The sequence below is a fragment of the Carcharodon carcharias genome, chromosome 7 (assembly GCF_017639515.1).
Source record: "Carcharodon carcharias isolate sCarCar2 chromosome 7, sCarCar2.pri, whole genome shotgun sequence".
Classification (NCBI taxonomy): Eukaryota; Metazoa; Chordata; class Chondrichthyes; order Lamniformes; family Lamnidae; genus Carcharodon; species Carcharodon carcharias.
The window spans coordinates 190921288-190947726 of record NC_054473.1 but is presented as its reverse complement, the minus strand read 5'-3'; the positions used below and the strand labels follow the sequence as shown (position 1 = coordinate 190947726).

General features: G+C 47.2%; 2 protein-coding genes across 2 annotated transcripts; one reads left to right on the top strand and one right to left on the bottom strand.

The window, feature by feature from the left end:
• Nucleotides 1-9313: 9313 nt before the first annotated feature.
• On the top strand, nucleotides 9314-17252 carry LOC121280544 (interleukin-17C-like). Its single transcript, XM_041192657.1, has 3 exons — nucleotides 9314-9545; nucleotides 9849-10126; nucleotides 16372-17252. The coding sequence occupies exons 1-3, from the start codon at nucleotides 9528-9530 to the stop codon at nucleotides 16613-16615; spliced, it is 540 nt and encodes a 179-aa protein (XP_041048591.1). The 5' UTR covers nucleotides 9314-9527; the 3' UTR covers nucleotides 16616-17252.
• Nucleotides 17253-23669: 6417 nt separating this feature from the next.
• Nucleotides 23670-26221, bottom strand: LOC121280403 (interleukin-17C-like). The gene is made up of 3 exons (XM_041192359.1): nucleotides 25990-26221; nucleotides 25409-25686; nucleotides 23670-25009 (listed from the first exon to the last, which is right to left on the bottom strand). Exons 1-3 carry the CDS (start codon nucleotides 26005-26007, stop codon nucleotides 24766-24768), a joined length of 540 nt encoding a protein of 179 aa, XP_041048293.1. The 5' UTR covers nucleotides 26008-26221; the 3' UTR covers nucleotides 23670-24765.
• Between the last annotated feature and the right edge of the window lie 218 nt (nucleotides 26222-26439).

Genomic DNA, 26439 nt, shown 5'->3' with positions numbered 1-26439 from the left:
AAGTGAATTATACAGTGTGATAACTGAAACAGAGTAAAAAGGTACCCGATTAAATTCCTGGCCCATGGTCATTTAGTTCCCAGGGTTCCAGTCCACTGTCAGAATGTAACTGGACTGGTTTGTTTTGCATTCTTTGTTCAACTCTTATTGTGTTATCAATCCACTCTATCTGCACTAGGTCAAAGCTGGTTCACTGATTTTTGTTAAGCAAGAAAATGTTATCACTGTGTACGAGTCTCTAAATCAAGCTGCCAAAAACTCCATTGGGGTAATTTCCATTTCCCTGATCAGATACATCTCACTTACCCAACTCCAGAGAAAGTAACAACAGACTGACCAGAGCCAATGTCTAAGGTTCTTTTAGCATCTGCTAGTTCCTCCTCTGTAATTCAATCAATGTAAACCAAACCTTGGATAGATGAGTGTCCATTCCCAGCCATGTTTTCCTGGATCTGGAGCCCTGGTCTCGATGTTCATTTGTCAACCTTATGAACAGTTCTGGTCTCTATCAAATCCACAGCAGAACTACAGTTACGATCTGAACTAAGGGTCTGTAACCTGCGGCTCTGGAGCTACATGCAGTTTGCTAAGGGTTCAGATGCAGTTCATGACCATGATTGATCAAACCCATTTTGATGCTACTTACGTGGCTTGTTCTAACTTTTATTAACATTGTGCTCGTGAGAAAGTGCCATTAAATTAATAACTTTTTATGAAAACCTTTAAAATGTTGTTGAAATGTGTCTGACATGTTTTTCGTTATCAGCACTTGAGTTACAGCATTGCAGCTCTTAAGATATTGTATTTTTGACTAACTTTTGTTTAATGGCTCTTCTGGTTATTAAGGTTGCCAACCCCTGATCTAAACCATTAGAGGAGCAAAAATACTGATCTTTGCAAGATTTTTATTCGTTCATGGGATGTGGGCGTCGCTGATTAGGCCAGCATTTATTGCCCATCCTAATTGCCCTTGAGAAGGTGGTGGTGAGCTGCCTTCTTGAACCGCTGCAGTCCATGTGGTGTATGTACACCCACAGTGCTATTAGGAAGGGAGTTCCAGGATTTTGACCCAGTGACAATTAAGGAACGGCGATATATTTCCAAGTCAGGATGGTGTGTGGCTTGGAGGGGAACTTTCAGGTGGTGGTGTTCCCATCTATCTGCTGCCCTTGTCCTTCTGGGTGGTAGAGGTCGTGGGTTTGGAAGGTGCGCTGGAAGAGCCTTGGTGAGTTCCTGCAGCGCACCTTGTAGATGGTACACACTGCTGCCACTGTGCGTTGGTGGTGGAGGGAATGAATGTTGAAGGTGGTGGACGGAGTGCCCATCAAATGGGCTGCTTTGTCCTGGATGGTGTCAAGCTTCTTGAGTGTTGTTGGAGCTGCACTCATCCAAGTAAGTGGAAAGTATTTCATCACACTCCTGACTTGTGCCTTGTGGATGGTGGACAGGTTTGGGGGGAATCAGGCGGTGAGTTATCCAAGTTTCTGCTCTGAGTTACAATATCAACTGAGATCCCTTGGATCTGAAACAATCCATGGGCAAGGGTGAGATTGGAGTTCCACCAGTTTGGGAAGGATAGATAGAATGAACACTATTTACAAAAACCATATTTAATTATTGTAATGTTGATGTAAATTAGTTTCTGATTTGAAGATTTTATAATTCACTCTTATTATGAGGAGTGTATTTTCTGCTCCACCTACTCCTTTCAGTGTAGTATGATTCCTGCTTATGATGACCCTAACGAGGTTCTTGCAAGCTGTCTGGATGAGAGTAGGCTCTGCAGGGAGGATGAGTGAACTGACCACGGCACCGTGCTATTCAAGTGGAGGGAGGAAATAGGAACATAGTTGTGGTGGGGGACAGTATAATTAGAGGGACAGATAGTGTTCCCTGTGGCTGTGAGTGTAAGTCCCGAAGGCTGTGTTGCCTGCCCACTTCCAGGGTTAAGAACATCTCCTCAGGGCTGGAGAGGAACTTGGAGTGGGAGGGGAGGGATCCAGTTGTCATCATCCACGTTGGCAACAACGACACTGATAGAACTAGAAAGGAGGGTCTGCTGAAAGAATTTGAACAGTTAGGAGTTAAATTAAAAGGCAGAACCTCTAAGGTAATAATCTTGGGATTACTGTCTGAGCCATGGGCAAACTGGCATAGGGTAAATAAAGTCAAGGAGTTAAATGCATGGCTCAAAGACTGGTGTGGGAGGAATGGGTTTCAGTTCATGAGCACTAGTACTGGGGTAGGAGGGAGCTGTTCTGGTGGGATGGGCTTCACTTGAACTCTCCTGGGACCAGTATCCTGGTGAATTGAATAACTAGGGCAGTAGAGAGGGCTTTAAACTAAATGGGGGCGGGGGGGGGGGTGGTTCTGGAAAGAGGATACGTTGGCTTACAAAGTAAAAAGATATAGCAGCCTTCAGGGCAACTATTGACACCCAGAGTGTGACAGGAAGGGACAGAGTGTACAAACATCAAAAAACAGCAGCAAATAGGGTCAAAGGGGGTAAAACTGGTAAAAAGGCAAAATTAATGGCTCTTTACTTAAATGCACATCGTACTTGGAACAAAGTAAATGAATTAATGGCACATATAGAGGTTAATGGATATGATTTTATAGCCATTACAGAGACATGGTTACAAGGGGATCAACGCTGGGAACTAAATATTCAGGAGTATGTGACTTTTCGAATGGACAGACAGGAAAGAAAGGGTGGTGGGGTAGCTTTGCTAGTACGTGATCGAATAAGTACAATAGCAAAAAATGATCTTGGATCAGAAAATGTGGAAGTAAAAAATAACAAGGAGAGGCAGACACTGTGGGGACATATGGGCATAGTCTATAGCCCCTCGAACAGTAGCTATGCTGCAGGGTAGAGAATATATCAGGAGATAATGAGCGAATGTGAAAAAGACAGTGCATGGGTGACTTAAACCTTCATGTAGATTGGGAAAATCAAATTGGCACAGGTAGACATAAGCAAGAATAACAGTGTGTATTCAGAACAGTTTCCTAGAACAATATGTTGTGGATCCAACCAGGGATCAGGCTATTTCAGGTCTGGTAATGTGTAATGAGGCAGGATTAATAAATGATCTCAGAGTAAAAGATCCCCGAGGAAACTGACCATAACATGGTAGAATTTAGCATTCAGTTTGACTGTGAGAACCTTGGATCAGAAACAACTGTGCTAAAGTTAAATGAGGGTAATTACAAAGGAATGAAGGCAGAATTGGCTGGAGTTGACTGGGAAAGGAGTTTTACAGGAAAGACAGTTAATGAATAATGACAGACATTTAAGAAAATAGTTCATGACTGGCAACAAAGATACATCTCAGTGAGAAAGAAGGATTCTAGGAAAGGGATAAACCAATCATGGTTAACCAAGGAAGTTAAGGATAGTATCAAATTGAAAGAAAAAACATACAATGTGGCAAAGATTAGTGGTAAACTGGAGGATTGGGAAAGTTTTAAAATCCAACAAAAGGACAAAAAACTAATAAATGGAGAAAATAATCTTGGAGGGTAAACTAGCAAGTAATATAAAAGGGTACAGAAGAGCTTCTTTAAATATGTAAAAAGGAAGAGAGGGGCCAAAGTGAACATAGGCCCCTTAGAGAATGAGGCTAGGGAAATAATAATGGGGAACCAGGAAATGGCAGAGGAGCTGAATAAATACTTTGCTTCAGTCTTCACGGTAGACGACACTAATAGCATTCCAAAAATACTAAATAATTAAGAGGCAAAAGTGGGGGAGGAAATAAATACAATAACTATCACTAGAGAAAAAGTAGTAGCGAAACTAATGGGGCTAAAGGCCTATAAGGCCCCTGGACATGATGGGTTGCATGCTAGGTTATTAAAGGAAGCAGCTGCACAAACAGTGGATGCACTGGTGGTAATTTTCCCAGAAACCTGAGATTCTGGAAAAGCCCCAGAAGATTGGAAACTGCCAATAGAACACCCTTATTCAATGTCCTTATTTAGGGGGAGGTGGTGGCACAGTGGTATTGTCACTGGACTAGTAATGCTCTGGGGACCCAGGTTCAAATACTGCCACAACAGATGGTAGAATTTGAATTCAATAAAAATCTGGAATTAAAAGTCTGATGATGATCATGTCGATTGTCATAAATGAATGTACTATCACCAAGTTTGTGGATGACACAAAAGTAGTTAGGAAGGCAAGTGGTGAGGATGACAAAGAGTCTACAGAGAGATATAGACAAGTTAAGTGAGCCAGCAAAAACTTAGCAGATGGAATATAATGTGGGAAAATGTGAGCTTCTGCACTTTGGCAGGAAGAATAGAGGAGCTGAATATTATTTAAATAGAGAAAGACTGCAGAAAGCTGCAGCACAGAAGGATTTGGGGGTCCTCGTGCATGAATCCCAAAAAGTTTCAAAGGGGATGGAGTGTAAAAATAGGGATGTCTTGATAAAACTATAAAAGGCACTAGTTAGACTATACCTGGAATACTGTGAACAGTTTTGGTCCCCTTATCTAAGGAAAGATATACTGGCATTGGAGGCAGTCCAGAGGAGGAGAGGCTGACTAGGTTGGGCCTGTACAAGTTGGAGTTTAGAAGAATGAGAGGCGACCTTATTGAAACATATCAGATTCTTAGGGGGCTTGACAGGGTGGATGCTGAGAGGTTGTTTCCCCTTGTGGGAGAGTCTAGGACCAGAGGGCATAACCTCAGAGTAAGGGGTTGCCCATTTATAACAGAGATAAGGAGGAGTTTCTTCTCTTGGAGGGTAGTCAATCTGTGGGCTGTAGAGGCTGAGTCGTTAAGTATATTCAAGGCTGAGATAGACAGATTTTTAATCAGTGAGGGAATCAAGGGTTATGAGGAAAAGGCAGGAAAGGGGAGTTGAGGATTATCAGATCAGCCATGATCTCATTGAATGGCGGAGCAGACTCGATGGGCCCAATGGCCTACTTCAGCTCCTTTATCTTATGCACTTCTGCCCTCAGTGCAGTATGATGCCTGTTTGTGGTGGCAGGTCACACTGCCCTCACTGAGTGCAGTCTGCCTCCTGTCCAGGTGTGTGGGGGTGCTGCCCTCACTGAGTGCAGTCTGCCTCCTGTCCAGGTGTGTGGGGAGCTGCCCTCACTGAGTGCAGTCTGCCTCCTGTCCAGGTGTGTGGGGAGCTGCCCTCACTGAGTGCAGTCTGCCTCCTGTCCAGGTGTGTGGGGAGCTGCCTGAGGCTGGACTCACTGAGTGCAGTCTGCCTCCTGTCCAGGTGTGTTGGGGTGCTGCCCTCACTGAGTGCAGTCTGCCTCCTGTCCAGGTGTGTGGAGAGCTGCCCTCACTGAGTGCAGTCTGCCTCCTGTCCAGGTGTGTGGGCTGCTGCCCTCACTGAGTGCAGTCTGCCTCCTGTCCAGGTGTGTGGGCTGCTGCCCTCACTGAGTGCAGTCTGCCTCCTGTCCAGGTGTGTGGGGAGCTGCCTGAGGCTGGACTCACTGAGTGCAGTCTGCCTCCTGTCCAGGTGTGTTGGGGTGCTGCCCTCACTGAGTGCAGTCTGCCTCCTGTCCAGGTGTGTGGGGAGCTGCCCTCACTGAGTGCAGTCTGCCTCCTGTCCAGGTGTGTGGGCTGCTGCCTGAGGCTGGACTCACTGAGTGCAGTCTGCCTCCTGTCCAGGTGTGTGGGGTGCTGCCCTCACTGAGTGCAGTCTGCCTCCTGTCCAGGTGTGTGGGGAGATGCCCTCACTGAGTGCAGTCTGCCTCCTGTCCAGGTGTGTGGGGAGTTGCCCTCACTGAGTGCAGTCTGCCTCCTGTCCAGGTGTGTGGGGAGCTGCCCTCACTGAGTGCAGTCTGCCTCCTGTCCAGGTGTGTGGGGAGCTGCCCTCACTGAGTGCAGTCTGCCTCCTGTCCAGGTGTGTGGGGAGCTGCCCTCACTGAGTGCAGTCTGCCTCCTGTCCAGGTGTGTGGGGAGCTGCCCTCACTGAGTGCAGTCTGCCTCCTGTCCAGGTGTGTGGGCTGCTGCCTGAGGCTGGACTCACTGAGTGCAGTCTGCCTCCTGTCCAGGTGTGTGGGCTGCTGCCTGAGGCTGGACTCACTGAGTGCAGTCTGCCTCCTGTCCAGGTGTGTGGGCTGCTGCCTGAGGCTGGACTCACTGAGTGCAGTCTGCCTCCTGTCCAGGTGTGTGGGGAGCTGCCCTCACTGAGTGCAGTCTGCCTCCTGTCCAGGTGTGTGGGGAGTTGCCCTCACTGAGTGCAGTCTGCCTCCTGTCCAGGTGTGTGGGCTGCTGCCTGAGGCTGGACTCACTGAGTGCAGTCTGCCTCCTGTCCAGGTGTGTGGGCTGCTGCCTGAGGCTGGACTCACTGAGTGCAGTCTGCCTCCTGTCCAGGTGTGTGGGCTGCTGCCTGAGGCTGGACTCAGTGAGTGCAGTCTGCCTCCGGTCCAGGTGTGTGGGGAGTTGCCCTCACTGAGTGCAGTCTGCCTCCTGTCCAGGTGTGTGGGGAGCTGCCCTCACTGAGTGCAGTCTGCCTCCTGTCCAGGTGTGTGGGGAGCTGCCCTCACTGAGTGCAGTCTGCCTCCTGTCCAGGTGTGTGGGGAGCTGCCCTCACTGAGTGCAGTCTGCCTCCTGTCCAGGTGTGTGGGCTGCTGCCTGAGGCTGGACTCACTGAGTGCAGTCTGCCTCCTGTCCAGGTGTGTGGGCTGCTGCCTGAGGCTGGACTCACTGAGTGCAGTCTGCCTCCTGTCCAGGTGTGTGGGCTGCTGCCTGAGGCTGGACTCACTGAGTGCAGTCTGCCTCCTGTCCAGGTGTGTGGGGAGCTGCCCTCACTGAGTGCAGTCTGCCTCCTGTCCAGGTGTGTGGGGTGCTGCCCTCACTGAGTGCAGTCTGCCTCCTGTCCAGGTGTGTGGGCTGCTGCCTGAGGCTGGACTCACTGAGTGCAGTCTGCCTCCTGTCCAGGTGTGTGGGCTGCTGCCTGAGGCTGGACTCACTGAGTGCAGTCTGCCTCCTGTCCAGGTGTGTGGGCTGCTGCCTGAGGCTGGACTCAGTGAGTGCAGTCTGCCTCCGGTCCAGGTGTGTGGGGAGTTGCCCTCACTGAGTGCAGTCTGCCTCCTGTCCAGGTGTGTGGGGAGCTGCCCTCACTGAGTGCAGTCTGCCTCCTGTCCAGGTGTGTGGGGAGCTGCCCTCACTGAGTGCAGTCTGCCTCCTGTCCAGGTGTGTGGGCTGCTGCCTGAGGCTGGACTCACTGAGTGCAGTCTGCCTCCTGTCCAGGTGTGTGGGCTGCTGCCTGAGGCTGGACTCACTGAGTGCAGTCTGCCTCCTGTCCAGGTGTGTGGGGAGCTGCCCTCACTGAGTGCAGTCTGCCTCCTGTCCAGGTGTGTGGGGTGCTGCCCTCACTGAGTGCAGTCTGCCTCCTGTCCAGGTGTGTGGGCTGCTGCCTGAGGCTGGACTCAGTGAGTGCAGTCTGCCTCCTGTCCAGGTGTGTGGGGAGCTGCCCTCACTGAGTGCAGTCTGCCTCCTGTCCAGGTGTGTGGGCTGCTGCCTGAGGCTGGACTCACTGAGTGCAGTCTGCCTCCTGTCCAGGTGTGTGGGCTGCTGCCTGAGGCTGGACTCACTGAGTGCAGTCTGCCTCCTGTCCAGGTGTGTGGAGAGCTGCCCTCACTGAGTGCAGTCTGCCTCCTGTCCAGGTGTGTGGGGAGCTGCCCTCACTGAGTGCAGTCTGCCTCCTGTCCAGGTGTGTGGAGAGCTGCCTGAGGCTGGACTCACTGAGTGCAGTCTGCCTCCTGTCCAGGTGTGTGGAGAGCTGCCCTCAGTGAGTGCAGTCTGCCTCCTGTCCAGGTGTGTGGGGGTGCTGCCCTCACTGAGTGCAGTCTGCCTCCTGTCCAGGTGTGTGGGGGTGCTGCCCTCAGTGAGTGCAGTCTGCCTCCTGTCCAGGTGTGTGGGCTGCTGCCTGAGGCTGGACTCACTGAGTGCAGTCTGCCTCCTGTCCAGGTGTGTGGGCTGCTGCCTGAGGCTGGACTCACTGAGTGCAGTCTGCCTCCTGTCCAGGTGTGTGGGCTGCTGCCTGAGGCTGGACTCACTGAGTGCAGTCTGCCTCCTGTCCAGGTGTGTGGGGAGCTGCCCTCACTGAGTGCAGTCTGCCTCCGGTCCAGGTGTGTGGGGAGCTGCCCTCACTGAGTGCAGTCTGCCTCCTGTCCAGGTGTGTGGGGAGCTGCCCTCACTGAGTGCAGTCTGCCTCCTGTCCAGGTGTGTGGGCTGCTGCCTGAGGCTGGACTCACTGAGTGCAGTCTGCCTCCTGTCCAGGTGTGTGGAGAGCTGCCCTCACTGAGTGCAGTCTGCCTCCTGTCCAGGTGTGTGGAGAGCTGCCCTCACTGAGTGCAGTCTGCCTCCTGTCCAGGTGTGTGGGCTGCTGCCTGAGGCTGGACTCAGTGAGTGCAGTCTGCCTCCTGTCCAGGTGTGTGGGGTGCTGCTCTCACTGAGTGCAGTCTGCCTCCTGTCCAGGTGTGTGGGGTGCTGCCCTCACTGAGTGCAGTCTGCCTCTTGTCCAGGTGTGTGGGCTGCTGCCTGAGGCTGCCCTCAGTGAGTGCAGTCTGCCTCCTGTCCAGGTGTGTGGGGAGCTGCCCTCACTGAGTGCAGTCTTCCTCCTGTCCAGGTGTGTGGGGTGCTGCCCTCACTGAGTGCAGTCTGCCTCCTGTCCAGGTGTGTGGGCTGCTGCCCTCACTGAGTGCAGTCTGCCTCCGGTCCAGGTGTGTGGGGTGCTGCCCTCACTGAGTGCCGTCTGCCTCCTGTCCAGGTGTGTGGGCTGCTGCTCTCACTGAGTGCAGTCTGCCTCCTGTCCAGGTGTGTGGGCTGCTGCTCTCACTGAGTGCAGTCTGCCTCCGGTCCAGGTGTGTGGGCTGCTGCCTGAGGCTGGACTCAGTGAGTGCAGTCTGCCTCCTGTCCAGGTGTGTGGGGAGCTGCCCTCAGTGAGTGCAGTCTGCCTCCTGTCCAGGTGTGTGGGCTGCTGCCTGAGGCTGGACTCACTGAGTGCAGTCTGCCTCCTGTCCAGGTGTGTGGGGAGCTGCTCTCACTGAGTGCAGTCTGCCTCCGGTCCAGGTGTGTGGGGAGTTGCCCTCACTGAGTGCAGTCTGCCTCCTGTCCAGGTGTGTGGGCTGCTGCCTGAGGCTGGACTCACTGAGTGCAGTCTGCCTCCTGTCCAGGTGTGTGGGCTGCTGCCTGAGGCTGGACTCACTGAGTGCAGTCTGCCTCCTGTCCAGGTGTGTGGGCTGCTGCCTGAGGCTGGACTCAGTGAGTGCAGTCTGCCTCCTGTCCAGGTGTGTGGGCTGCTGCCTGAGGCTGGACTCAGTGACGGCCTCGGAATGTCTCACCCTCTCCATCAGGAACGGGTTTTTTCACCTTTGACAATAACACGGAAGCAGCGAGCATTTTTCCTCATCGGGATTTCCAGCCCAATCTCGAGTATAAAAGAGGCGAAAGAAGCTGAAATAGACCAGAAACTGAAAGGGAGAGAAAGAGTCAGAGAAAGAGCAGCATTTCCAGAAGGACAGAGAGAGAGAGAGAGAGAGAGATGCAAACAGCCATGAAGGTAAGAACAGTGTCAGAGTCAGAGTCAGTGAGCAGAGAGTCAGCAGCAACTGGGATGGACAGTGTGTGTAAAAGGCTGTGAGTAAAGAAAGAGAAATAGAATATTCCAGTCCAGAGAACAAAGCCCGGGGATGGGGAAGTGACATTTCCCTCCCTTCATTGCAAGTTGTTGTCGCCACTGCCGCTATTTTTGGGGAAGTTTAATATCCCGTCGCAGTATTTTATTCCAAAATTGAAAACGGGGATTAATGGAGTTTGTGGAATCTCTGCAGCTCCCTGATGTCTTTCTGATTCTTTCCCGAAGCTTCTCTTCATCGTCTTCCTGACCTTGGGGTTTGGTCAAACTCGGAGAATGAAGCGTGGAACCCATCATTGCTGGTACCCTGGGGAGATGGAGAGCCAGGCCTCGGGGCTACAGAAGCTGCTGGGCAGGGCCAGCATGAACCGCTTCCCCTCGGCGACCCTGGTTGAAGAGCTGGAGCAGCAGAAACACAAGTGGGAGAGAGGCTGCCCCAATCTGCAGCAATATTCCTCACACAACAGTGACTTCAGTCATCGTTCCATCTCACCCTGGGAATACAGGTAATGGGCACAGCCCCAAGGAACAGTGAGTGTGTGGGCAATAATAGGCAGATGGGCAGTGACGGACAGTAATGGGCAGTTGTGGACTGTACTGGATTGTGATGGGCAGTGATGGGTAGTGATGGGCAGAAATGGGCAATGATGGGTGGAAACAGGCAGTGATGGGTGGTGATGGAAAAGGATGGGCAGTGATGGCTGGTGATGGGTGGGGATAGGCAGTGATGGGCAGCAGTATACAGTGATGGGCAGTGATGGGATTTATTAGAGTTCTTTGAGGATGAAACAGGCAGGGTGGATAATGGGGAACCAGTAGATGTAGTGCATTTGAATGTTCAAAAGACATGCGATAAGGTCCCAATGTGAGGTAAGAGTGACTGTCCTTGATATCATGGCTGCATTTGACCGAGTGTGGTATGAGGTGTGAGTTGGCAATGATGGATTGAGGAACCTTACTAAAAGGGTTGACAGTGGATAGGCAATGGCTAATATTTAAGGACCTTATGCATGAATTAGAACAATTATTCATTCCTGTCTGATGCAAAAATAAACCAGGAAAGGTGGCTCAATCATGGATTACAAAAGAAATTAGGGATAGTATTAGATCCAAAGAGGAGACATATAAAATTGCCAGAAAAAGCAACAAGCCTGAGGGTTGGGAGCAGTTTAGAATCCAGCAAAAGTGGACAAAGTATAGATGAAGAAGGAGAAAATGGAGTTTGAGTGTAAACTTGCAGGGAACATAAAAACTGACTGTAAAAGCTTCTATAAATATATGAAGAGAAAATGATTATTGGAGACAAATGTAGGCACCTTACAGTCAGAAATGGGGAAATTATAATGGGGAACAAAGAAATGGCAGAAGAATTGAAGACATATTTTGGTTCTGTCTTCACAAAAGAGGACACAAATAATTTCCCAGGAATGTTATGGACCCAAGGGTCCAGTGAGAGGGAGGAATTGAAGAAAATCAGTATTAGTAAAAAAATGGTGCTAGAGAAATTAATGGGGTTAAAGGCTGAAAAATCCCCAGGGCCTGATAATCTACATCCCAGGGTACTAAAGGAAGTGACCCTGGAAATATTGGATGCATTGGTGGTCATCTTCCAAAATTCTGTAGACTCTGGAACAGTTCCTACAGATTGGAGGGTGGCAAATGTAACCCCACTATTTAAAACTGGAGGGAGAGAAAAAACAGAGATTTACAGACCAGTTTGCCTAACATCAGTAGTGGGGAAAATGCTAGAGTCTCTTATAAAAGACGTGGTAACAGAACACTTGGAAAGCATTAATGGGATTAGACAAAGTCAGCATGGGTTTATGAAAGGGAAATCCTGCTTAACTAATCTACTGGAGTTTTTTGAGGATGTAACTAGTAGAATAGATAAGGGAGAACCAGTGGATGTGGTGTATTTGGATTTCAAGAAGGCTTTTGATAAGATCCCACATAAGAGGCTTGTGGGCAAAATTAAAGCACATGGGATTGGGGGTAATATACTGGTATGGATTGAGAATTGGTTGACAGACCAGAAACAGAGAGTGGGAATAAATGAGTCTTTTTCTGGGTGGCAGGCGGTGACTAGTGGGGTACCGCAGGGATCAGTGCTTGGGCCCCAGCTACTCACAATATATATAAATGACTTGGATGAGGGAACCAAATGCAATATTTCCAAGTTTGCTGACAACACAAAACTGGGTGGGTGGTGAGGAGGATGCAAGGAGGCTTCAGGGTGATTTAGACAAGTTGTGTGTGTGGGCAAACACATGGCAGATGCAGTATAACGTGGATAAATGTGAAGTTATACACATCAGTGTGAAAAACAGAAAGGCAGAGTATTATTTAAATGGTGATATATTGGGAGATTGGATGTACAAAGGGATCTGGGTGTTCTTGTTCACCAGTCAATGAAAATAAACAGACAGGTGCAGCCAGCAATTAGGAAGGCAAGTGGTATGTTGGCCTTCATTGTAAGAGGATTTGAGTTCAGAAGTAGGGATGTCTTACTGCAGTTACCCAGGGCCTTGGTGAGACCACACCTGGAGTATTGTGTGCAGTTTTGGTCTCCCTACCTAAGAAAGGATATACTAACCACAGAGGGAGTACAGCGAAGGTTCACTAGGCTGATACTGGGGATGGCAGGACTGTCGTATGAGGAGGGATTGGTTCGATTGGGCCTGTATTCACTAGAGTTTAGAAGAATGAGAGGGGATCTGATTGAAACGTATAAAATTCTGACAGGGCCGGACAGACTGGATGCAGGGAGGATGTTTCCCCAGGTTGGGGAGTTTAGAACCAGGGGCCACAGTCTCAGGATATGGGGCAGGCCGTTTAGGACTGAGGTGAGGAACAATTTCTTCACTCAGAGGGTGGTCAACCTGTGGAATTCTCTACCACAGAAGGCTGTGGAGGCCGGGTCACTGAGTATATTCAAGAAAGAAATTGATAATTTTTTGGATATTAGGGGCATCAAGGGGTACGGAGAGAAAATGGGAATATAGCATTGAGATAGAGGATCAGCCATGGTCATATTGAAAGGCGGAGCAGGCTCGAAGGGCCGAATGGCCTACTCCTGCTCCTGGGTTCAATGTTTCCATGTTTCTATGCGTCAAGAAGCCCTAGCAAAACTGGAGTCAGTAGGAATCAGGGGGAAAACTCTCTGCTGGTTGGAGTCATACCTAGCACAAAGGAAGATGGTTGTGGTTGTTGGAGGTCAGTCATCTCAGTTCCAGGACACCACTGCAGGAGTTCCTCAGGGTAGTGTCCTCGGCCCAACCATCTTCAGCTGCTTCATCAATGACCTTCCTTCCACCATAAGGTTAGAAGTGGGGATGTTTGCTGATGATTGCACAACATTCAGCACCATTTGTGACTCCTCAGATACTGAAGCAGTCCATGTCCAAATACAGCAAGACCTGGACAATATCCAGACTTGGGCTGACAAATGGCAAGTAACATTCGCGCCACACAAGTGCCAGGCAATGACCATCTCCAACAAGACAGAATCCAACCATCGCCCCTTGATGTTCAAAGGCATTACCATCACTTAATTCCCCCACTATCAATATCTTGGGGGTTATCCTTGACCAGAAACTGAACTGGACTAGCCATATAAATACTGTGGCAGCAAGAGCAGGTCAGAGGTTAGGAATTGTGTGACAAGTAACTCACCTCCTGACTCCCCAAACCCTGCCCACCATCTACGAGGCACAAGTCAGGAGTGTGATGGAATACTCCCCACTTGCCTGGATGAGTGCAGCTCCCACAACACTCAAGAAGCTTGTCACTGACCAGGACAAAGCAGCCCACTTGATTGGCACCCCATCCACAAACATTCACTCCCTCCTTCACTGACACACATTAGTAGCAGTGTGTACCATCTACAAGATGCACTGCAGGAATTCACCAAGGCAGCTGAGACAACACCTTCCAAACCCACGACCTCTACCATGTTAAAGGACAAGGTCAGCAAATACATGGGAACATCACCACCTGGAAGTTCCCCTCCAAGTCACTCACCATCCTGGCTTGGAAATGTATCGCCGTTCCTTCACTGTCGCTGGGTCAAAATCCTAGAACTCCCTTCCTAATAGCACTGTGGGTGTACCTATGCCACATGGAGCGGTTCAAGAAGGCAGCTGAGGGTAATTGGGGATGGGCAATAAATGCTGGCCCAGCCAGCGAAGCTCACATCCCATGAATGAATTTTAAAAATTACCATATAAAAGGTTACTGCACAAGATAAGAGCTCATGGTTTTGGTGGTGATATATTAGCACGGATAGAAGATTGGTTAACCAAAAGATAACTGAGAGCCAGGATAAATAAGTCATTTTCTGGTTGGCAAACTGTAACTAGTGGAGTGCCACAGGAATCAGTGCTGGGGCCATAACTATTTACAATCTATTTTCATGATTTGAATGAAGGGATCGACAATATTGTAGCTAAATCTGCTGATGATGAAAGGGAGGGAAGAACTGAAAACAATTACAATCACCAGGGAAAGGAGACTGAGAAAATTATTAGAACTAAAAGCTGACAAATCCCCAGGTCCTGATGGACTTCATCCTTGGGTCTTAAAGGAAGTGGTAGCTGAGATAGTAGATGCCTTGGTTTTAATTTTCCAAATTTCCCTCGATTCTGGAAAGGTCCCGTGGATTGGAAAATAGCAAATGTGATTTATCCATTCAAGAAAGGAGGGAGACGGGAAGCAGAAAACTACAGGCCAGTTAGTTTAAAAGCTGTCATAGGGAAATTGCTAGAATCTATTATTAAGGAGGTTATAGCGGGTCACTTAGAAAATCTCAATGCAGTCATGCAGAGCCAACATGGTTTTGTGAAAGGGAATCAATGTGTGATTGATTTATTGGAGTTCTTTGAGGAAGTAACAGGCAACATGGATAAAGGGGAACAAAAACAGAATTACCTGGAAAAACTCAGCAGGTCTGGCAGCATCCGCCGATGCTGCCAGACCTGCTGAGTTTTTCCAGGTAATTCTGGTTTTGTTTTGGATTTCCAGCATCCGCAGTTTTTTTGTTTTTATCTCTATGGATAAAGGGGAATCTGTGGATGTGCAATACTTAGATTTCCAGAAGACTTTTGACAAAGTGTCATGTGACGGGTTACTACACAAAAATAAAAGCTCATGGCGCTGGGGGTAACATATTAGCATGGACAGAGGATTGCTTAGCTAACAGGAAACAGAGAGTAGGCATTAATGGGTCATTTTCGGATTGGCAAGATGTGATGAGCAGAGTGACACAGGGATCGGTGCTGGGTCCTCAACTATTTACAATCTATATCACTGGCTTGGATGAAGGGACCAAATGTATGGTTGCTAAATTTGCTGTTGACACAAAGATAGGCAGGAAAGTAACTTGTGAAGAGGACATAAGGAGTCTGCAAAGGGACATAGATGTGTTAAGTGAGAGGGTAAAAAATTGGCAGATGGAATATAATGTGGAAAAATATGAACGTGTCCACTTTGGCAGTAAGAATAAAAAAGCAGTATACTATTTAAATAGAGAGAGGTTGCAGAACTCTGAGGTACAGAGGAATCTGGGTGTCCTGGTACATGAATCACAAAATATTAGTATGCAGATGCAGCAAGTGATCAGGAAAGGCAAGTGGAATGTTGTAGTTTATTACAAAGGGAATGGAATATAAAAGTAGGGATATTATGCTAGAGGTGTACAGGGTGTTGGTGAGACCACATCTAGAGTACTGAGCACAGCTTTGACCTCCTTATTTAAGAAAGGATATAAATGCATTAGAAGCAATTCAGAGAAGGTTCACTCAGCTGATTCCTGGGACAGTAGAAGGGCAGGGGTATCTTCTGAGGAAAGGTCAGACAGGCTGGGACTGTATCCATTGGAGTTTAGATGAATTAGAGGTGATCTGATTGAAACATGTAAGATCCTGAGGGATTGACAGGGTGGATGCTGAAAGAATGTCTCCCCTGGTGGGAGAGACTAGAACGTGGAGACAAAATTAAAAATAAGGGGTCTCCCATTTAAGGCAAAAATGAGAAGAAATTCTTTCCCTCAGAGGGTCGTGAATCTTTGGAACTCTCTTCCCCAGAGAATGGGAGGCAGGGTCAATGAACATTTTTAAGACAGAGTTAGAGAGATTCTTGACTAACAAAGGAGTCAAAGGTTATCAGGGGTAGGTGGGAAGGTGGAGTTGAGGTCACAATCAGATCAGCCATGATCTTATTCAATGGCAGAGCAGGCTCGAGGGGCTGAATGGCCTACTCCTGCTCCTAATTTGTATGTTCCTATGAACAATACGAAGAAAGGTAGGAAAGCAACTTGTGAGGAGGACACAAGGAGTCTGCAAAGGGACAAAGATAGATTAAGTGACTGGGAAAAGTTTGACAATTGGTGTATAATGTGGGAAAATGTCAAGAATAGAAAAGCAGAATTAATTAAAGAGAACCTGCAGAATGCTGCTGTACAGAGTGATCTGGGTGTCCTTGTACATGAATCAAAAATGTTAGCATGCAGCTACATCAAGTCAATAGGAAGGTAAATAGAATCTTGGCCTTCCTTGAAAGTGACATGGAATATAAACGTAGAGCAGCAATGGGCAGTGACGGACAGTAATGGGCAGTTGTGGACTGTACTGGATTGTGATGGGCAGTGATGGGCAGTGACGAGTGGTAAGGCCGTGACGGGCAGCGATGGATTGTGTGTCTCATTCTTTCTTTACACTGTCTCTGACCTCCCTCTCGTTTTTTTCTCTGATTCCAGGATTGATTACGATGAGAATCGATACCCCCCAAAACTGGCCTTTGCTCATTGCCTCTGTGATGGTTGTATTGATGCAGAAACCGGGGAGGAGACACTTGCCTTAAACTCAGTGCCTCTAGAACAGACCATGTTGGTCGTGCAGCGCCACGCCTGCCCTGGGCACCCCGGGCAGTATAGCTTCGATCTGAAGTACATCAAGGTGCCTGTGGGCTGTACGTGTCTCCTGCCCAGAAACAGCTGGTAACCTCCTGTGGAGCCATCGGCAGCCCCCTCTGGGAGGGATATTCACACAGACTCAGTATTGTGTTTCTTGTGAAATACGCTCTGCTTATTTTATGGTCAGACATCCAACCGGACAGAGAGTGTCTGCTTCAGGTCCCGATCATCACAGAGACTTGGGACATTGTTTCCATGACTGACTCTCCCACTGCTGAGCTTTAATTCACCCCAATGTCATTATTGGCACTGAGAGCCAGTTAGACTGGACTGAGAGCCAGTTAGACTGGACTGAGAGGGACTTAGAGGGAGTTAGTCTGGGCTGAGAAGGAGTTAGTCTGGACTGAGAGAGAGTTAGATTGGACTGAGAGCCAGTTAGACCGGACTGAGAGCCAGTTAGACTGGTCTGAGAGCCAGTTAGACCGGACTGAGAGCCAGTTAGACCGGACTGAGGGTGAGTTAGATGGGACTGAGAGTGAGTTAGATGAGACTGAGGGTGAGTTAGATGGGACTGAGGGTGAGTTAGATGGGACTGAGGGTGAGTTAGATGGGACTGAGGGTGAGTTAGATGGGACTGAGGGTGAGTTAGATGGGACTGAGGGTGAGTTAGATGGGACTGAGGGAGAGTTAGATGGGACTGAGGGAAAGTTAAATAAAATAAAAACAGAAAATGCTGGAAAAGCTCATCAGGTCTGGCAGCATCTGTGGAGAGAGAAACAGAGTTAACATTTTGAGTCCATATGACTCTTCTGAGGGAAAGTTAGACTGGACTGAGGGGGGAGTTGGGCCAGACTGAGGGAGAGTTAGATCTGGGACAGGGTGGGGTGGGTGTGAATTGTGCCCATGTGGTGTTGGGGATTGCATCCATCACGGGTCATTGTGCCTGGGAGTGGGTGGTATTGTAGTGTTTCTGGGATGTGTAGCCGAGACTCTCTGTGAGGTTGGATTGTCTTTGTGTTAAATACTTGTGTATTTGAATCCAGTATGTCATTGTGTGACTACTCGCTTCACTTTATTAATTTATTACAAAGATGTTCTTGTTTTAATTTATTCCTGTGTAAACGAGCAAGATGCTTATCTCAGAGATTTAATTTATAAATGAACTTTGTGTATTTATAATAATATAAAGACAAATTTTATCTTCATGAAGTGAAATCACTGGCTGATGTCATTCTGTGAGGGCTTGCAATAGAATTTTCCAATTTGGTTTCTCACTGAAATATTATATTTTATAATAAAGTACTGAATTGTGATTGGTGTGAAGTTTTAATGCAGAAAATAAGGGAACACAATTGTAATGATCTATTTACTGGGCTAATAATCGAGACTGGATACAGTAACACAGAGATCTGGACTGATTCCATATCACCCCATACCTTGGAGCCAACAAAAATCTATCACCTTCAGTTTGAATTTTCTAGTTGACTCCTAACCTCAACAGCTCTTTACATGAAAAAGTGCTTCCTGACAGTTCCCCTGAACAGCCTGGCTCGAAATTGAAGTTCATACCCTGTTGTTCCAGGCTCTGCCACCTTGTGCAACAGTATTTAGTGTCAAACCTGCTTTCATCATTTTACAGTTCAGTCAGATCATCTCTTAATTTTTTAACCTCAAAGGAATACAAGCCTTGTCAGTGCAACGTGTCCTCATTAATTAACCCTTTCAGCCCAGGATCATTCTGGTGAATCTGGGCTGCACCCCCTCCAAGTCTGATATCCCCTTCCTGAGGTGTGGGGCCCAGGAATGAATACAGTTACTCTCGATGGGATCTATCTAGAGCTCCTTATAACTCGAGTGTAACTCCTGTCCCTTGGTGTAAGAGACAACATTCCATTCACATTTTAAATTATTTGTACAGCTGTTCACTATTTTTGAGTGAATGCTGCTCATGGGCCCCTCAATCTCTCTGCTCCACGTTTTCTAACTTTTCTCCACTTCTGTCTGGACTGCAGTCTGTGGGAGTTGACCAAGAGCAAGACTGTTCCTAAGTAAACACATCTGTAGAAGCAGGACGCAACACCTGGTCCTGGTGTAGAGGTGCGGATTCAGAACAGGGTTGATGTGGCCAATAGTTTACAGAGTTAAGGGGAATCTAGATGAAGGAAAAGGAAGATCTGCAGAAGCTGATCCTGTTCAACAGGTAGAATGGGCTTGCTATCTGCGATCATTTGGATAAAATGGAGACCAGGAGGAGTGAGAACAACACACCCATAGGTAGTGACATCAGAATCAATGCAGGAAGGAAGAAGTGGAACCTGAGGGAACAGAGACCAACCAAAGGTAAGTATTGAGGTAAGGATCTAAGTGTTGGGTTTTAAGTTTTAAATCTTGAGTTTCTAAGTGTTAGGTTTTATTTCTAGTAAATTTAGATAGTAGCCTAATAAATAGAAACATGGCAGGGCACCTCAATTCCATGGAATGCACATCCTGTACATGTGGGAACTTTTCACGTGTCCTGAACAAACAGATGTGTGGAAAGTGTTGTCAGTTGGAGGAGCCCGAACTCTGGGTTTTGGCGTTTAAGCAGCAACTGCTGTCAATGCAGTTCAACATTGGGGCTGAGAGCTGTGTGGACAACGTTTCTGGATGTGGTCACCTCAGTGTTATGATCCCAGCTGATGTTACTACTGGGCAAGTCAGGTCCCAGGGTGGAACCTGGCTTGATAGATCCCAACTTTTATTTTTTGTTTAGAAACATGGAAAGTGGCTACTGAGCAGAGTCGTAGGAATCAGCTGGTGAACTTTTAACAAAAGAATAAAACATTAATTATTAATAAAACAAGAAGAGATTAATTATATCACAATACTCCTTCACCCACAACTACACCTTTAAAGGTATATACAATTTGTAAGGATAACACAAGTTACATAATGATCTTATGCTCTAATGTTCACAGTAAGTACACAGTCCACGTAAACCAATAGGTGACCTGTGGTCGGACACACCACACTCTGAAACCAAGTGACAGATGCCACCCCAAACAGATATTATGGATCCCTCATCGACTCTCCCACTCCCGCAGACGCTTGTCACATTGTGAGCCAACAAATCTCTCTCTGGACCCCGGTGGCTAGGCAACAGCACAATTCTTTTCAACTTTGTTTTAACTTCTCTAAACCATGATCCCTCCTTGATAACACATCTCCACTTCAAGAGTCATAAAATAATTAAAAATGCAGGGGTCTGTTAAAGTGAAACCAAAATTCAGTTTTTATCCTTTTAACACAAAATACAGAAATACATATTAAACTTCATTCCTAACACCCAGAAATACAAATATAACTTACTTAAACTGTCTCTAGTTCATAACACTAGAGTTTATGAGTTTGCAGGGAGAGAGGGAATGGGTGATGGCCAGATTGCCAAATAGGACCAGGCAAGTTGTCCAGGAATCCCAAGTGCGTTTTGCTCTCTAACCAGATCTGAGTTCCGAATATTAGTGAAGGTGAGATTCTTCTGGGGTGTGAAGCTGAGCCAAATCCATGGCTGACTCAAGAGGAAAGTCAGGAAAGCAAAAGCGAGAATGGGTTCAATAGTCAGGAGAACAGGAAGGCATTTCTGTGACCGCAGATGTGACTCCAGAATGGTATGTTGTCTCCCTGATGCCAGGATCAAAGATGTCACTGAGTGGCTGCACAACATCCCGAGGCTGGAGGATGAACAGCCTGAGGCCATGATCCATAATTCCTGAGGCCCTGGGACTGGCCCAGGGACAGGTGGGGCCTATACAAGACAGAAGGGTTGCACCTCAACAGGGCTGGGACTGATAACGTGGCAGCGAGGTTTGCTAGTGCTGCTGTAGAGGGTTTAAACTTGCATTGAAGTAAACTTAATTCTTGCATTGAAGTAAATACCACTAATCACATGATTCTAACATTCATGGTTCAGAGGGTTTCCAGGTAGAATAGAGAGGGCAATAAGAAAAGAGGGAGGGGGGTTAGCAATATTGGTCAAAGCAACAATCACAGCCGTGAGGTGGTATGAAATGTTAGAAGGATCAAATATGGCCAAATGGGTTGAAGTGAGGAACAAGGAGACAATCGCACCGCTGGGAATGTATGATAGACCCCAAACATTCAGAAAGGTATAGGAAAGCACAAAGGGCAAGTTACTGAGAAGTGCAGAACCCACTGGGGATTTCAATACCCTCATATTAACCAGTGTAAAATATGTAGAAGATGCAGAATTCCTTTGGCACTCCTGGACCTGGCATCGGGAGAAAATACATTTCAGAGAATTTTTGCAGCTGTGACAAGTTCATCAAGAGGAGGGACCTGGTTTGTTCAGAGAGCAAGCTGGGCAGCTGGGAGGTCATCAATGGAAGAGCATTTTCATGCTCGTCATCATTTCAATTAGATGTAGCGTAGTGGGAAAGGAAAAAGATAGACCAAGGGTAAAACTTTTAAACTGGGGAAAGGTCAGTTTTACTAAGCAATGACGTGATTCATTAAGAGTGGACTGGAAATAGCTACTTGAAGGCAAATCAGTGTCAGAGCAGTGGGAGGCATTCAAAAAGATCAGAGCAAATATGTTTCCCAGAGAAAAAGGATGTAATTCCCAAATCTGGATCCCCTCCAGATGTCAAAGATCATACAGGGCAGGATAAGGCAAAAGGGCAGATTATATTGAACACCAAGGGCTCAATACTACAGAAAGCTGGGAGGAGTTTACAAAGTGCAGGGGTGAAATTAAAAAGGAAATTAGGAAAGCAAAGGGGGGGGGACGAAAAAATATTGGCAGCAAAATCAAGGAAAATCCAGAGATGTTTTGTGAATAGATAAAGAGCAGGAGGATAACTAAGGTTAATTAGAAACCAGAGAGATAAGCTATATGTGGACATGGAGAATGTGGGCATGGTTCTTAATGAATGTTTTGTCTGTCTTCACAAAATATAGACATTGTAGTTAAGGAGGAGTGTGAAATATTAGATGGTGTAAATATAGTGAGGGGGGAAATATCGTCTTCCAGTCCATCTGTTCAGATCCTCATTATGTTATACACTTCATCCTCCTCCATTCCAAAGAAAATAACCCCAGCCTATCCAACCTTTCCTCATAATGAAAACTCCCCAGTCCAGGCAACATCGTCTGGAGGGATCCTTGAAAAAGGGGGCATCAATTTAGGGTAAGAGGGAGGAGGTTTTGAGGGGATTCGAGGGGCAAGATTTTCACCCAGAGGGTGGTGGGTGTGGAACTTCTGCCTGGAAGAGGCAGAAGCCCCCATGACATTTTAAAAGTACTGGATACACATTGAGCTGCTGTGTCCTACATCTCTACAGATCAAGAATTGTTAAGTGGGATTAGTCTGGATGGATTCTTGTCAGCTGGTGTTGAATGCCACCTTTCATTCTCCAAATCTCTATGATTCTATAATTAAGGGGTTTAGCATCTTTGAAATTAAATACGTCACCAGTCTTGGATGATGTATCAAATCTAGTGGATGAGATGAAGTTCTGTAACTTCCATAATAGAATGACATGTGTGTGTGGGTGACAGAATTGTATGGTTGATGTCATAGATATCACCACAACTGAATTCAAGGAGGAACAGTGTGGATTAATTTACCCCCTTTCACATCCTAAGGATGTCCTGAAGCAGTTCATAATGAATTGTTTTCAAAGTGCAGACACTGTTAGTGCATAAGCAAACAAAGCAGCCAGTTAGTGCACAAAAAGGTCCCATAAACATCAATAAAATGGATGAACAAACAACTTGTTTTGGCAATGCTGGTTGGGATGTAAATATTGGCCAGGGCCCTGGGAGAACATGCCATGGGATTTTTACTTAAACTCGAGAGAGAAAACAGGGCCTCGGTTTATTGTCTCTTAATGGTCTCTTAAAGTTCTCAGATTCTCATCAGGCATCTTCATATCCAATTAAATCTTCCTGTGATATATATTAATGTTGGGACACTAACTACTTTCCTTTCAAACAAATTTCTTGATGAATCAGCCAATAGAGAGAAGGAAATATTTTACATCCCCACTTACCAAGTTTGCAAACAGAAGAATTCCAGTAACAACATTTGAGCAAGCTTTGACTAGTTAGTCTCAGGTCACTCATCAGCAAAGAAACTCACTGAAAAAGTGAGTGCATCTAATGTGATTTTTTTTACCATTATTCATTTTTGTTTATGAATGTTGCTGGCAAGACTGGTATTTATTGCCCATTCCTAATTGCCTTGAACACAACTGGGTGTGTCATTAATTCACTTCAGAGGGCAGTTAAGAGTCAAACATGTTGATGTAGGTCTGGAGTCACATGTAGGCCAGACCAGGTAAGGATGGCAGATTTCCTTCCCTAATGGACCAGATGGGTTTTTATTTACAATAATCCAACAGCTTCATGGTTACTTTAACTGAAACCAGATTTTTATTTCCAGATTTTTTATAACTAAAATTAAATTCACACTCTAGGATTTGAAATCAGAATCTCTGTCCAATAACAAAACCACTGCATGGACAGACACTTCTTGTGGTGTGTATTGGCTGCTCCTCTGACACTGGCAAACAAAGTGATGCTTAAAGACACAGCTGTAATGAGATAGTTTTAACTGCACTTACCCAATTTATCTAAAGTAGCATAGCCCCCGCTGATCCACATCAATAAACTTCACACCAATCACAATTCAGTACTTTATTATAAAGTATAATATTTCAGTGAGAAACCAAATTGGAAAATTCTATTGCAAGCCCTCACAGAATGACATCAGCTAGTGATTTCACTTCATGAAGATAAAATTTGTCTTTATATTATTATAAATACACAAAGTTCATTTATAAATTAAATCTCTGAGATAAACATCTTGCTCGTTTACACAGGAATAAATTAAAACAAGAACATCTTTGTAATAAATTAATAAAGTGAAGCGAGTAGTCACACAATGACATATTGGATTCAAATACACAAGTATTTAACACAAAGACAATCCAACCTCACAGAGAGTCTCAGCTGCACATCCCAGAAATACTACAATACCACCCACTCCCAGGCACAATGACCCGTGATGGATGCAATCCCCAACACCACATGGGCACAATTCACACCCACCCCACCCTGTCCCAGATCTAACTCTCCCTCAGTCTGGCCCAACTCCCCCCTCAGTCCAGTCTAACTTTCCCTCAGAAGAGTCATATGGACTCAAAATGTTAACTCTGTTTCTCTCTCCACAGATGCTGCCAGACCTGATGAGTTTTTACAGTATTTTTAGTTTTTATTTTATTTAACTTTCACTCAGTCCCAGCTAACTCTCTCCCAGTCTAATCTAACTGGCTCTCAGTCCAGTCTAACTTGCTCCCAGACCAGTCTAACTGGCTCTCAGTCCAGTCTAACTCTCTCTCAGTCCAGACTAACTCCTTCTCAGCCCAGACTAACTCCCTCTGACTGGCTCTCAGTCCAGTCTAACTGGCTCTCAGTCCAGTCTAACTGGCTCTCAGTCCAGTCTAACTCCCTCTCAGTCTGGTTTAGCTCTCTCTCAGTCCAATCTAACTCCTTCTCAATCCAGTCTAACTCCCTCTCAGTCCAGTCTAATGGCTCTCAGTCCAGTCTAACACCCTCTCAGTCTGGTTTAGCTCTCTCTCAGTCCAATCTAACTCCTTCTCAATCCAGTCTAACTCCCTCTCAGTCCAGTCTAATGGCTCTCAGTCCAGTCTAACACCCTCTCAGTCTGGTTTAGCTCTCTCTCAGTCCAATCTAACTCCCTCTCACTCCAGTCTAACTCCCTCTCAGACCAGTCTAACTGGCTCTCAGTCAGTCTAACTCCCTCTCAGTCCAGTCTAACTCTCTCTCAGTCCAGACTAACTCCTTCTCAGCCCAGACTAACTCCCTCTAACTGGCTCTCAGTCCAGTCTAACTGGCTCTCAGTCCAGTCTAATTCTCTCTCAGTCCAGACTAACTCCTTCTCAGCCCAGACTAACTCCCTCTAAGTCCCTCTCAGTCCAGTCTAACTGGCTCTCAGTGCCAATAATGACATTGGGGTGAATTAAAGCTCAGCAGTGGGAGAGTCAGTCATGGAAACAATGTCCCAAGTCTCTGTGATGATCGGGACCTGAAGCAGACACTCTCTGTCCGGTTGGATGTCTGACCATAAAATAAGCAGAGCGTATTTCACAAGAAACACAATACTGAGTCTGTGTGAATATCCCTCCCAGAGGGGGCTGCCGATGGCTCCACAGGAGGTTACCAGCTGTTTCTGGGCAGGAGACACGTACAGCCCACAGGCACCTTGATGTACTTCAGATCGAAGCTATACTGCCCGGGGTGCCCAGGGCAGGCGTGGCGCTGCACGACCAACATGGTCTGTTCTAGAGGCACTGAGTTTAAGGCAAGTGTCTCCTCCCCGGTTTCTGCATCAATACAACCATCACAGAGGCAATGAGCAAAGGCCAGTTTTGGGGGGTATCGATTCTCATCGTAATCAATCCTGGAATCAGAGAAAAAAACGAGAGGGAGTTCAGAGACAGTGTAAAGAAAGAATGAGATGCACAATCCATCGCTGCCCGTCACGGCCTTACCACTCATCACTGCCCATCACTGCCCATCACTGCCCATCACAATCCAGTACAGTCCACAACTGCCCATTTCTGCCCATCACTGCCCATCACTGCCCATCACAATCCAGTACAGTCCACAACTGCCCATTTCTGCCCATCACTGCCCATCACTGCCCATCACAATCCAGTACAGTCCACAACTGCCCATTTCTGCCCATCACTGCCCATCACAATCCAGTACAGTCCACAACTGCCCATTACTGTCCGTCACTGCCCATCTGCCTATTATTGCCCACACACTCACTGTTCCTTGGGGCTGTGCCCATTACCTGTATTCCCAGGGTGAGATGGAACGATGACTGAAGTCACTGTTGTGTGAGGAATATTGCTGCAGATTGGGGCAGCCTCTCTCCCACTTGTGTTTCTGCTGCTCCAGCTCTTCAACCAGGGTCGCCGAGGGGAAGCGGTTCATGCTGGCCCTGCCCAGCAGCTTCTGTAGCCCCGAGGCCTGGCTCTCCATCTCCCCAGGGTACCAGCAATGATGGGTTCCACGCTTCATTCTCCGAGTTTGACCAAACCCCAAGGTCAGGAAGACGATGAAGAGAAGCTTCGGGAAAGAATCAGAAAGACATCAGGGAGCTGCAGAGATTCCACAAACTCCATTAATCCCCGTTTTCAATTTTGGAATAAAATACTGCGACGGGATATTAAACTTCCCCAAAAATAGCGGCAGTGGCGACAACAACTTGCAATGAAGGGAGGGAAATGTCACTTCCCCATCCCCGGGCTTTGTTCTCTGGACTGGAATATTCTATTTCTCTTTCTTTACTCACAGCCTTTTACACACACTGTCCATCCCAGTTGCTGCTGACTCTCTGCTCACTGACTCTGACTCTGACACTGTTCTTACCTTCATGGCTGTTTGCATCTCTCTCTCTCTCTCTCTCTCTGTCCTTCTGGAAATGCTGCTCTTTCTCTGACTCTTTCTCTCCCTTTCAGTTTCTGGTCTATTTCAGCTTCTTTCGCCTCTTTTATACTCGAGATTGGGCTGGAAATCCCGATGAGGAAAAATGCTCGCTGCTTCCGTGTTATTGTCAAAGGTGAAAAAACCCGTTCCTGATGGAGAGGGTGAGACATTCCGAGGCCGTCACTGAGTCCAGCCTCAGGCAGCAGCCCACACACCTGGACAGGAGGCAGACTGCACTCACTGAGTCCAGCCTCAGGCAGCAGCCCACACACCTGGACAGGAGGCAGACTGCACTCAGTGAGTCCAGCCTCAGGCAGCAGCCCACACACCTGGACAGGAGGCAGACTGCACTCAGTGAGTCCAGCCTCAGGCAGCAGCCCACACACCTGGACA

Coding starts and splice junctions, on each gene's coding strand:
- LOC121280403 (XM_041192359.1), bottom strand. Junction 25,010..25,408: donor ATCTCACCCTGGGAATACAG/GTAATGGGCACA, acceptor CTCTGATTCCAG/GATTGATTACGATGAGAATC.
- LOC121280544 (XM_041192657.1), top strand. Junction 10,127..16,371: donor ATCTCACCCTGGGAATACAG/GTAATGGGCACA, acceptor CTCTGATTCCAG/GATTGATTACGATGAGAATC.